Source organism: Nicotiana tabacum, chromosome 16 (assembly GCF_000715075.1).
Source record: "Nicotiana tabacum cultivar K326 chromosome 16, ASM71507v2, whole genome shotgun sequence".
Classification (NCBI taxonomy): domain Eukaryota; kingdom Viridiplantae; phylum Streptophyta; class Magnoliopsida; order Solanales; family Solanaceae; genus Nicotiana; species Nicotiana tabacum.
Genome location: NC_134095.1, coordinates 114081834 through 114094588, shown reverse-complemented (window position 1 = coordinate 114094588; position 12755 = coordinate 114081834). Strand labels below are relative to the sequence as shown.

At 38.0% G+C, this 12755-nt stretch overlaps 1 protein-coding gene across 1 annotated transcript; it reads left to right on the top strand.

Annotated features, from left to right (window-relative positions):
* Positions 1 to 2160: 2160 nt before the first annotated feature.
* On the top strand, positions 2161 to 4478 carry LOC107799571 (uncharacterized). Its single transcript, XM_016622701.2, has 4 exons — positions 2161 to 2291; positions 2380 to 2511; positions 2596 to 3383; positions 3458 to 4478. The coding sequence occupies exons 3-4, from the start codon at positions 2613 to 2615 to the stop codon at positions 4343 to 4345; spliced, it is 1659 nt and encodes a 552-aa protein (XP_016478187.2). The 5' UTR covers positions 2161 to 2291; positions 2380 to 2511; positions 2596 to 2612; the 3' UTR covers positions 4346 to 4478.
* The last annotated feature ends 8277 nt before the right edge of the window (positions 4479 to 12755 follow it).

Below are 12755 nucleotides of genomic sequence, written 5' to 3'. Positions count from 1 at the left end.
TAAAAGGAAAAGAAATGACATTTGTATGGATATGTTCTTATCACTATTGGAATATACTTATTTATACTTTGCTTTATATTGATTGCTTCGTTATTTCTCATTCTAATTTTCCTTTCCCATTGCAAAAATATTTCTTTATTTGATTATCAGTAGCGCGAGTACTTCTAATTTCTAAAAATAAGCTTTGACCGAAATTCCTATTTTCTGGTTAAACAACTAGTAATAGTAGTATTTCTTAGTTAATTTTCAAAAAAAAAATGTACTATTTCAATTCCTCCCACGTAATTAACCTAGCTACTCAAAATCTTAAATGGCTATTTATTTCCAAAAATAGATTGTGTAATTTGGTTTTATTGCTGAGCACCACAAATCTGCACAACGTTCTGTGCTGCAGCGCAAAGCCCTGCGAAGAATAGAAAGGTTTCTACCAACAAGTATACTTAATGAAGAACAACGTACAACGAAACTAAAACACTCGTATTATCATACTTACATTTGCTCAACAAGAGCCTCCTAAGTATTGGTTAGAGATTGTATGATAGTGGATGGTTAGGTTTGAGATATAAAGAATCACTTCTTACTTTACAGAATCTCTAATTTGTGCCTGTTTAACCAAAAATTTGAGTCTTTGGTCAAAGCTAAAAAGAAATTCAGGTTACTGATAATCAGGAGACAAAATAAAATACTTTTGAGAATGATGGTAAAAAAGCAAATAGACGTGTATTTCAATGAATTCTCAATAGTATTCCGTGTCCTTACAAATGATGATACTTCTTCCTTTTATAGATAATTCTAGGTAAAGGAATGAAGCCTCAGCTTTAATGATATAATCATGAGTAATAAATGACATTAAATAAGCCGTTATATAATCATTCCTGTTAACTACCAATTTTGTAACGTATCAAGTATTTAATAATGAATTTGGACTCCTTTCTGTCATCAGATCTTTGTCTTCAATGCCTTCTAATCCGTTGGCTGTAAATAATTTAAATTGGTACGAGACTCGTATCTATACGTCGTCTCATGCCTATTTAAATTCTTCTTCCCGTGGCTGTCTCCATCTGTGCCTCTTAGTCAATTGCTGCGCTTTGACCATTTAACTAATCCACGTGTCATGCCACATCATCTTTAATATAAACTCAGTTTTTTCCCAATACAGATAGTCCCCCCACTTTCCATTTATTTATCAATTAAATACTTGGGAAGTGGATCTTCATGAAAAAGGAATTTTTGCCACATTTAATGCTCATGACAGTATTAACGCCTCAGTAGTCTTTTCCATTTAATGTTCTGCCCATGTGTCATTTTCTAATTGATTCCGCTATTCACACCATTTTTCGAGACCTCTTCATTCTCACTATTTACGAAGTGATAGCTGCCTTTATTATTGGCTTTCCATCATTACACTTCTAAGGTTGACGGTTCCCATTTTACACATAACTTTTTCTTCCTTTGTCTTCTTCACAAATCTTCAGCACACACTTCCTTCTTAACAATGTCTTCTTCAAACCCTAACCGTAAAAAAGTTCCAATTCTCGATCAATTTCCCAACGCCCCTGTTAGACACAGAAGAGGCGGAGGAGGTAGGCTTCGAACAGGGTTAGAATCTACTCGAGGCGGCTCCTCTGGTTCTTCTTCAAAGAGTTCTATCCCAAAGGCCCCTTCTTCTAAAAGTAGGGAAATTCTTGATTCTTCTCAACAACCCTCAGTTGATGAAATAGTTCCCAGCGATTTGTCTTTTGAAAGTGACAAAACGTCTCTTCAAAAACAAATTACAAATTTAGAAAAAGCCGATAATTACCCCACAATAGTAACCGAGCTTACAATCCCCACCATAAGAAGAGATTGTAACTGGAAGGATAGTCTCCGAATGTCAATTCCTTCCCCAAATCAAAGAATTTCCTCTTTTAGAAGTGGGTATTCTTCTGTTTATACTTACCCCTTCACTTTAGGTTTTAATCCTCCGATTGACCTAGTTATTCTCGATTTTTGTCGTTTCTTTACAATTTGTTTGGCCCAAATCGGTCCATTAGTGTGGAGAACAGTGGCTTGTTTGAGATATTTATCCTCCAAGGCCAATGTCAATTTCACCTTTTCTCACCTCATTCATCTATACCATCCTAACTTAATACGCCATGGGGTTTTTACCTTAACTGCAAGGAGCAAAAAAGTTTTGGTAAATCCTGAAGATGACAAAGATCGTGGATGGTATATCCGTTACGTTGCTGTTCGTACGGTGGACTTGATTGGCGAAACAAATATTCCCTTCCCTAAGAAGTGGAATTTTGAACGTAGGTTTCCTTTTATTTACCGTACCTACTTTTGAGAATTTCAAAAGAAAGTTTGTTTTTAACCTCGTCTCTTCTTGGTTTTTTGTAGCAACCATGGGAGATGTGGAACCTATTTCCAACCTCCGTGGTTAGGTAGACTCACTTTTGAAGATTGCTTCTAGGGAGCAGAGAACTTGGAAATCAATTTCTTCCTTACATGGCTGGAAGGTCAAAACACATGGTATCCCCCTTTTTATATGAATTTTTTTTACATGTTAAGCACTTTTTCCTCAACTTTAATCATGTATATCCATCCTTTAATCAGGATTTGGCATTAGAGGAATGACGGCTGAAGTAGCTATGGCCATTCGCATGTCTGCGAATGCTGCTCTTGATTTGGATAAGGCTCGAGCCTTGCTGCCAAAAAGGAAAGCTATAAAGGAAAGTTCTGAAGAAGAAGAGGAGGGTACCTCCCTAATTACCAGGCCAAGGGTCAGGAGACGAATAATCATTGATGATGAAATTGAAAACACTCCTGCTCGAACCTCCACCACCGAGCCTGTTTTGATTCATTCTGACGAGGACACCGAACCAAGAGATAATAATGAGTCAATTCAGCATCTTTTTGACAGTGGTTTCGGGAGTGGCGAGCTCGGCCCTATTTATGATGAAGCTCCTCTTTCCTCATTTGTTCCTATTTCCTCCATTCCTCTGCCAACCGTAAGTATTTCTTTACCAGTTTTGACGACTTCCGTTCTTTTGCCAGTTTCTACCGCTCCTATATCCGTTCCCTTGGCTGTTTCTACCGCACCTGCTTCCGCTCCTGCGTTGGTTTCTACATCTTTTCCTTCCATTCCTGTTTCTACATCTTCTCCTTCCATTCCTTCCATTGCTCCTCTTCCCTCTGTTCATCATACAGAGACAGGTTCTAGCAGTGGAAGTATGACTATGAGAAGTGTTACTTTGGAGGTTCCTGCCAATCGTAGCCTCTTGAGGAAGACCGGTAGAGCCGATGTTTGGCTCGAACCTCTAATTGGAGATATCGAGAAGAAGAAGATGGAGAGCCATAGCTGCTTAACTCTGATGAATGACGTAGTTCATTCTACTTTGAAGGTATTTTTTCTTCTTACCAACAAGTTTTTTTTTAATTATCTTCAATCTCTCATTTCTATGAGTTATCTCTGTAGGCTAACCTTATTGGCACGGAATTAATGGGAAGAATTTTCCTACTGGAAAGAAAAGCCCGTGAGTCTGAAAAGACTGTCCACGAGGCCGAAGAAATAGCTAGGGGAGCCCAGCTTGAAGCAACCAATTGGAAGGAGCAGTTTGAGAATGCTCAAGGGACCATAGAGGAGTTGCAAGAAAATAAAAATCTCCTGGAGCAGCAAAACCGTGGTTTAGCTTCTGAACTGGCAACTGCCAAAGCTTCTTCAAGCCAATTGAAAAGAAACAAAGAGCTTTTGGAATGCTCTTTGTCAGAACAATTATCCAAGGCTAGTGAAGAAGTTAGGGAGCTAAAGGCACTTTTGGCTAGGAAGGAAAAGTATGCAGGAGAGTTAGTGCAAAGCTTGACTCAAGCTCAGGCTGACTTACAGACTTCTTCTGACGAGATTCATGCCTTGAAGAGTTCTCATGCCTCTCTTGAAGCTTCCCTTGATTCCCATTTAGCTGAACACCAAATCTTAAAAAACGATCTTGCTATGTGGGAAAAGGAATATGGACTTCTGGAGGAAAATTTTAACATAGAGGTGAGTTGGGCTTTCCTGAAATCTCGTCGTGATGCTTTGACGGAAGCTGCTCAAGAAGGTTTTGACTTGCAGTCTGAACTGGCCAAAGTCGTAGATACCATCGAGAAAAGCCAACAGTCTATTGATACTCCTTCTCCTGCACTTGAAGTTCCTGGAACAGAAGAACTTTTAAATGAAGAAGTGACTACTGCAGCAATTGGGATTACAATTCCTGCTTCAGCTGAAACCGTTCATGTTGCTGCTTCTTCAGAAGTTGCCACCGTGCCTGTGGCTGAAAGTGAAATTAATATTGCAACTTCTGATGTGCTAACCCCTTCAATTGGATGATGGTTTTATCCCTTAGTTTTTAAGGGATTTTTTGGTGAAAGTCCCCAGTTATCATAATGGGGCACTTGTATAAACCTTTATTGACTAAGTTTCTACTTAATCTTTTTAATTATATTAAGAAGTTTTGTTAGTACTTCAATGTGTTCTATTCTTGCCTTTTCCTTACTTATTTAGGACTTATAGAGTAGTTTAGCATTTTTATCCTTTGAAAATGCTTTATGATTCTTCTCATGACTTATTAACATGAGGCTTATAAAAGAGGGCCCTTTTATTTTATCGACACTTAATGAAGAAGACGTCTCAACTTCATAATGGTGTTATAATACGATGAAAGAAATAGGAATACACACGTTTTGTATGAAACAACTTTGGCAAGTTTTTATTCATAAACTTTAACAAGTGTTTGACTATTACATGTATTACAATACATCTACAACTTTCTCGTAACTGTTTTTCTTGTAACAGATTTGTACATAACATAGAATAAACAAGGTTTTTCTTCATAACCTATTTCAGTACATAGTCATGACCCTATCTTTATATATTGAGAAGGGTTTAAGAGGTGACTTTGTTTATGAGTTTTGAGAGATGACTCTGTTATTCTCATGAATGCTGAAGACTTCATAATTTTTTCTCAACACTTGACTTCCATCGTTCGATATTAGTATCTGCGTATCTGCATTTCTACACGTATCTGTGTACAATATTGTAGTCCCCCAAGTGTTTGAGCGGTGAAGTATGAAGCCTCGAGCACTTGTTTATTTCTTTTACTTTGGCCCTTTTTCCTGAAATGGAAAGATATGCGGGACCCGAAGGTGCGATTATAGATGAAGACCGCCTAACTCGTGTGTATTTCCATCAGATTAATTGTAACCCTGGGCTAGGAATTTAAGAATACTCCATTTTGCCTTGCAGGTTGTGACTCATCATTTGGCACGAGTTAAGATATTTTGCCTAGCATCTAAAATCGTTAGTAAAATATTAATAAACCAAGAGAGAAATTTTAACATGATAATACCTGACCGTAGGTACTTTCTCAAAAGTAATATCTTTTTAAGTGGACAGCATTCCAATGTGAGGGTAAAACTTTACCATCCATTGTTTCCAACTGGTATGCTCCTTTTCCCGCAATGCCACGGACTTTGTACGGTCCTTCCCATGTTGGACTTAGCTTTCCTGAGTTAGCAGCCTTTGCAGATTGGAACACCTTTTTAAGCACGAAGTCCCCAATTTTGAAAAATCTGAGGCGTGCTTTCCTATTGTAATATCGTTCTATTACTTGCTTTTGTGCCGCCATCCTTATCAAATCAGCTTCTCTTCTCCCTTCAAGTAAATCTAGGCTAACCCGCATCTCTTCATTATTAGATTCCTCCGTTGCCTGATCGTATCGTGTGCTTGGCTCTCCTATTTCAACTGGAATTAAGGCTTCCGTACCATAAACCATTGAAAATGGTGTTTCTCCAGTGCCTGTTTTGGTCGTTGTACGATAAGCCCATAATACTCCAGGTAACACCTCAGGCCAATTACCTTTTGAATCTTGTAACCTCTTTTTCAAGTTATTGATAATAACTTTGTTAGTTGATTCTGCTTGTCCATTCCCTACTGGATGATATGGCGTAGACGTTATTCTTTTGATATGCCAACTTCGAAGAAATTCTGTAATTTGAGCTCCAATGAATTGTGGTCCATTGTCACACACGATCTCCTTTGGTACTCCAAAGCGGCATATTATATTTCGCCATATGAAGTCTTTAACTTCTTTTTCTCATACCTGTTTAAATGCCCCTGCTTCTACCCATTTAGTGAAATAATCTGTAAGTACAAGTAGAAATTTTACCTGACCTTTTGCTTGTGGAAGTAGACCTACGATATCCATTCCCCATTTCATAAAGGGCCATGGGGCTAAAAAAGGATGTAGTAACTCAGCTGGTCTGTGCATATTATTGTCGTACCTTTGACATTTATCACATTTGGACACGAAACTGGTTGCCTCTTCTTCCATCTTAGGCCAATAATATCCTGTGCGAATTAACGTTCTTACCAGTGACCGTCCTCCTGCGTGATTCCCACAATGTCCTTCATGTACTTCTCTCATGACATATTCGGTTTGAGAGGGTCCGAGACACCTTGCTAGTGGTCCTCCGAACATCTTTCGATAAAGATTTCCTTGATATAAACAATATCGTGCAGCTTTTTTGCGAAGCGCGTGAGCCTTTCCTTTGTTATTAGGCACGGTTCCGTGCTGTAAAAAGGCAATAATTTCATTTCTCCAATCCCATGTTAGATGATTAAAATTTACCTCGTTTTTATCAGATTCAAGAACGGAATGAAATAGATGTATGACTGAAGCATCTGTATTGTTTGCCACGTCTGCTGCGGATGCAAGATTTGCTAAAGCATCTGCCTCTACATTCTCATCTCTTGGGATATGCATTACTTTCCAAGTTTGGAATTGCTTTATTAACTCCCGTACCTTTGCGAGGTATTCTTGCATTCGTGACTCTCTGGCTGTATAAGTCCCCAGCATCTGATTAACCACGAGTTGAGAATCACTCTTGATTATAATCTGTGTTATGCCGAGTTCTCGTGCCAATTCTAAACCTGCAATTACAGCCTCATACTCTGCTTCATTGTTAGTTATAGAATGACATTTTATAGCCTGTCTAATGGTCTCACCCGCAGGTGGTACGAGGACTATTCCTAGGCCTGCCCCTTTTACATTAGATGAACTGTCAGTGAATAAAACCCAAGTCCCCGGGTTCGCACCATTAAAAACTAGTAATTCTTTTTCTGCTTCTAAATGCATCCCCTGGCTAAAATCAGCCACGAAATCAGCTAGTACTTGAGACTTTATAGCGGTTCTGGGTTGATAAATAACTTCATACTCACTTAGTTCTATAGCCCATTTTGCTAATCTTCCTGAAAGTTCGTGTTTATGCAAAATATTTCGAAGCGGAAAAGCAGTAACTACAACAATGGGATGACATTGAAAATAAGGTCTTAACTTTCTAGATGCCATGATCAAAGCTAATGCTAATTTTTCTAGCTGTGGGTATCGTGTCTCAGCTTCCAATAAGGACTTACTTACATAATAAATAGGAGATTGTTTACCTTGGTCCTCGCGGACTAAAACAGCACTCACTGCGACTTCAGATACGGCCAGATAAATGAGAAGTTTTTCCCCCACCTTTGGTTTTGCCAACAAAGGTGGTTTTGACAAATAAGCTTTCAAATTTCTAAGGGCTTGTTGACAATCTTCTTTCCATTCAAAATGATCTTGCTTTTTAAGTGCAGAGAAAAACTTAAAACACCTTTCTGAGGATTTGGAAATAAATCTCTCCAAAGCTGCAATTCTTCCCGTTAATCTTTGTACTTCCTTTTTATTAGTAAGGATATCAGGGATTTCTTCTGTTGCTTTGATCTGAGAAGGATTCACTTCAATACCACGATTAGAAACAAGAAAACCCAAAAACTTACCTGATGCAACTCCAAATGCACATTTTTCTGGGTTGAGTTTCATATTAAATTTTTGCAAAATTTCAAAAGTAACAGATAGATGAGAAATATGATCATGAGATTGCTGGGTTTTGACGAGCATATCGTCTATATATACCTCCATTGTTTTCCCTAAATGTTCTTGGAACATTTTGGTGACCAACCTTTGATAGGTTGCCCCAACATTTTTGAGGCCAAAGGGCATTACTTTATAACAGTAAGTCCCCCTGTCTGTGATGAAAGAAGTTTTTTCTTCATCACCAGGATCCATTTTAATTTGATTATATCCCGAGTATGCATCTAAAAAACTTAAAAGTTCATGACCTGCGGTTGCATCAATTAGTTGGTCTATATGCGCTAAGGGAAAGGAATCTTTTGGACAGGCTTTATTTAAATCGGTATAATCTACACAAACACGCCACTTACCATTTTTCTTGGGTACGACCACCGTGTTAGCTAACCAAGTAGGATATTTTACCTCACGGATTGATCCGATTTTTAATAATTTTTGGACTTCATCCTGAATTACCTGGTTCTTGAAGGCACCTTGCTTCCGTTTCTTTTGCTTTATTGGTGTGAAAGAAGGGTCCTCATTGAGTTTGTGGGTCATCACATTTGGTGGTATTCCTGTCATATCAGCGTGGGACCAAGCAAAGCAGTCTAAGTTAGATTTTAAAAATTCGATTATCATACCTCGCATGTTCGTGCTTAAATTGGCCCCGACATAAACCTTCCGTTCAGGCCATTGATCAAATAACATCACTGCCTCAAGCTCTTCAATTGTCGTTTTGATGCTTTCATTTTCTTCAGGTTCTTGAATTGTGTCAGGTCTTGATTCCAAATCCGTCTTTTCCTGTTCAGTTGAAGTTTGATCTTTTTTACCTTCAACTGTTTCCTGTGATTGCTATTTTTCTTTATTTGCGGTGCTCGTACTTGTTACAGCGTTGACACTTCTAGCCATCTGCTGATCCCCACGAATTTGGCAAATTCCCCATGGTGATGGGAATTTAATAACCTGAGTAGAGTTGATGGGACAGCATCCATATCGTGTATCCATGGTCTCCCCATGATCATATTGTAGGCCATTTCCATATCAACTACCTGAAATTTAGTTTCCTTCACAACACCCATAGCAAAAGTTGTTAGAAATACCTCACCTTTTGTTACTACACTTGAATTGTCGAAGCCTGACAAGGTGTGCGCCTTGGGTATCATTTTGTCTTCAGCTTGCATTTCTCGTAATACCCTTAGTAATATAATATTTACAGAACTCCCTGGATCAATCAAAACTTGTTTTACATTAGTATCATGTACAAGTAAAGATATTAACAGTGCGTCATTATGTGGAGTTGTCACTCCTTCGGTATCTGCATCATCGAACGAAATACTTTCATTTTCAAGGACCTGCCACACCCGTTTCCTGTGTGTAATCGTTACCTTAGAAACCTTGTTGGAGGCTGTGTAGGTTACGCCGTGAATATCTTCTCCCCCGCTTATGACATTCACTGTCCTCTTGGGTGAAGGAGGTTGTGGTGGCTCTTGTCTGTTTTTCATATAAGCTTGTTTTCCTTTCTCACTAAATAACTCAGTGAGGTACCCTTGCTTCAATAAATGATCCACTTCACTCTGCAGGAATCTACATTCTGAAGTTTTGTGCCCGTGATCGTTGTGAAATTCGCACCAATGATCCGGATTGCGTCTACTTGGATTGGACCGCATCTCTTTTGGCCACCGTACCTTATCTCCCATGCTTCTTAAAACAGCTACGAGCTCGGAGGTAGAGACATTAAAATTATATCCGCCGAATCGTGCCTTTAAACTCCGGTCATCATCTCGTGATTCTTGTCTGTTCCGATCATTCCTGAACTTTGAAGAAGAGCCAGAATCCCGATTCCTCGATTTTTGATCATATTGCTGGCTATCTTGTTTCGACCATGGGTCTTTTCCTGCAGGTCCCATATATGGATCGTACCTGTTTTTACCTGATCTTTTTTCGATTTCTGACCTTCGGGTACCGCCCCTTTCTTCATGATGAAGGTTAGGTACGGTATCTTCTTCAATTCGCAGCTTCGTGCTATACCTGTTGTAAACATCATTCCATGTGGTTGCAGGAAATTCTCGAAGGCTTTCTTTGAGTCGTCTCGTGGCTTCAGAACTTTTGTCATTTAAATTACTTGCAAAGGCTATAGCAGCCCAATTGTCAGGCACACGAGGTAGAGTCATTCTTTCACGCTGGAATCTATCAACAAAGTTTCTAAGCAGCTCCGAATCCCCTTGTTTGATTTTGAAAATATCTTCCATTCTTTTCTCAACCTTTTGTGCTCCCGAATGTGCTTTAATAAAAGAATCTGCAAGCTCAGCAAAAGAATTAATAGAATTTTCAGATAAAAGAGAATACCAGGTTAATGCACCCTTGGTGAGTGTTTCTCCAAATTTCTTGACCAATACTGATTCAATTTCTTGTTTGGTCAAGTCGTTGCCTTTTACGCCTGTTGTAAATGCAGTTACGTGGTCACGTGGGTCTGTAGTACCATCATATTTCGGGATGTCAGGCATTTTGAACTTTTTCGGAATTGGAAGGGGAGCAGCACTAGGCTTCCATGGTTGTTGTGAGTATTTGTCCATGTCTACTCCTTTTATTATAGGCGGAACTCCAGGGATTTGTTCAATACGCTCATTTTGTTCCTTAAGCTATTTCTGCAAGGTTAGTACTAAATTTTGCAAATACGAATTATTTAAATTACCTGGACCCCCTTCATGTGGTTCACTGGGGGTTGCTCCGTTTCCAGAATTATCAAGATCAGAACAGGGATTCTCCAATGTATTATTATTAGGAGTTGGTGTGGGTGGCGCAGCAGGCAATCGACTAACAAGTGCCTGAAGAGCTTTGTCGACCTGTGCATCAATTAGCTTTTGTAAAGCTTCAGTTGTAACTCCTTCAAAATGTTCAGATTGCTCTTGTTGATCAGCACGGGATTCAGTAACAGGAGTGCCTTCACGAGATTGACGTGGTGAATTTAAAGGAGAGGGAACCACGTCATCTTGATTTTGATGTATTTGATTCTTATGGTTTCCCAATGTGTTATTACTATTGTTGTCGGCGTTGTTGTTTGACATGATGACGACAATAGATAAGATATAGCTTAAAAGGAAAGATTATCAGATTCCCGGTAACGGAACCAATTTGTTTAACCAAAAATCTAAGTCTTTGGTCAAAGCTAAAAAGAAATTCGGGTTACTGATAATCAGGAGACAAAATAAAATACTTTTGAGAATGATGGTAAAAAAGCAAATAGACGTGTATTTCAATGAATTCTCAATAGTATTCTGTGTCCTTACAAATGATGATACTTCTTCCTTTTATAGATAATTCTAGGTAAAGGAATGAAGCCTCAGCTTTAATGATATAATCATGAGTAATAAATGACATTAAATAAGCCGTTATATAATCATTCCTATTAAATACCAATTTTGTAACGTATCAAGTATTTAATAATGAATTTGGACTCCTTTCTGTCATCAGATCTTTGTCTTCAATGCCTTCTAATCCGTTGGCTGTAAATAATTTAAATTGGTACGAGACTCGTATCTATACGTCGTCTCGTGCCTATTTAAATTCTTCTTCCCGTGGCTGTCTCCATCCGTGCCTCTTAGTCAATTGCTGCGCTTTGACCATTTAACTAATCCATGTGTCATGCCACATCATCTTTAATATAAACTCAATTTTTCCCCAATACAGTGCCAAAAGTTGATTTTTTGTATTATTATAGTAGTAATAGGAAACAGTCCAAAAATGGTGTGGAAACAATATGGATGAGTCGTATATGCAGTAAATTTTGGTTGAGACGCAGTTGTTGTTATTGAATTGCCACGTGCACCCACTGCCTTATGCCACTGCAATAGTATGTTCATTAGTAATCTCGATTAAATTGGTACTGAATTCGAGTACGTTGTTAGAGCCAGGCTAACGTAGCAATTGAATCGTAGACATTGTAATTTTTTCCTTCTTTAATTTATTTTATTGGCTCATTTCAATAATTTATCTGACAATAACAGTCGCATAGTCAAAGCCTCAAAGGAAGAAATAAAGAAACAAAAGTCATAGAGGATGAGCAGTAATGCATGGCTTTGAGTCCTTGACTGACGAAAGAAACAATGGAGGATTTGATTGCGATTTTTTTTAATGAAAAACATACTGTCGAATTACCAACCTTTTGATTTTTCAAAAGAAATTCTGAATATTCCTAAGAAAAGGCAAAAAGGGAAAGGAAGTACATAACAATGGGAATAATTAGGTGGATTTTAGAAGCTTGGCAAACAAGCTATAAGAGGGTATTTGGATAAAGCTTAAAAGCTGGTCTTTTGGCTTATTTTGATCTTCGGTAAATATGAAATATCAAGAGTAAGTTACGTGCTATAAACCTAAAGAAACTCAGGCAAAATGATTATAAGAAAATAGTTAACCACCTATATTATCCACTAAAAAATGGATTGGATAATGAACTTTTTAAAAATGGATCAAATATGAATAAGAACTATATTATCCATTTAGAAAATGGATAACTAATTGGTCTAACTTTTACATTTGTAAAACCTCAACTTGAAGGTTCCTCAAGTTAGAGAGACTAAGAATTCTCCCAAAAATGATCATATGCAAAAAAATCATGGATAATATGGGATGGTTACCCATATTATCCGCCGGTTAACCCGTTTTTTTATCCGTATTAAATATGGGTTGGGTTGAATAATTTATCCATTTTTTATTATTCGTTTTCGACCCGAACCATATCCGACCCGAACCGCCTGTTTGCGACTCCAACCCTACATATAATTTTTTGGTTTAAAAGCTCTTTAGGTTTGAAATATTTTACTTCTTATCGCTTATGTACTTTTTAAAAATAAAATTTAATTTTTC

Bases quoted from the DNA above. Each gene is read 5' to 3' on its own strand.
- LOC107799571 (XM_016622701.2), top strand. From the start codon at position 2,613: ATGACGGCTGAAGTAGCTATGGCCATTCGCATGTCTGCGAATGCTGCT. The intron at 3,384-3,457 runs GTATTTTTTCTT...TTATCTCTGTAG, and splicing joins TAGTTCATTCTACTTTGAAG to GCTAACCTTATTGGCACGGA.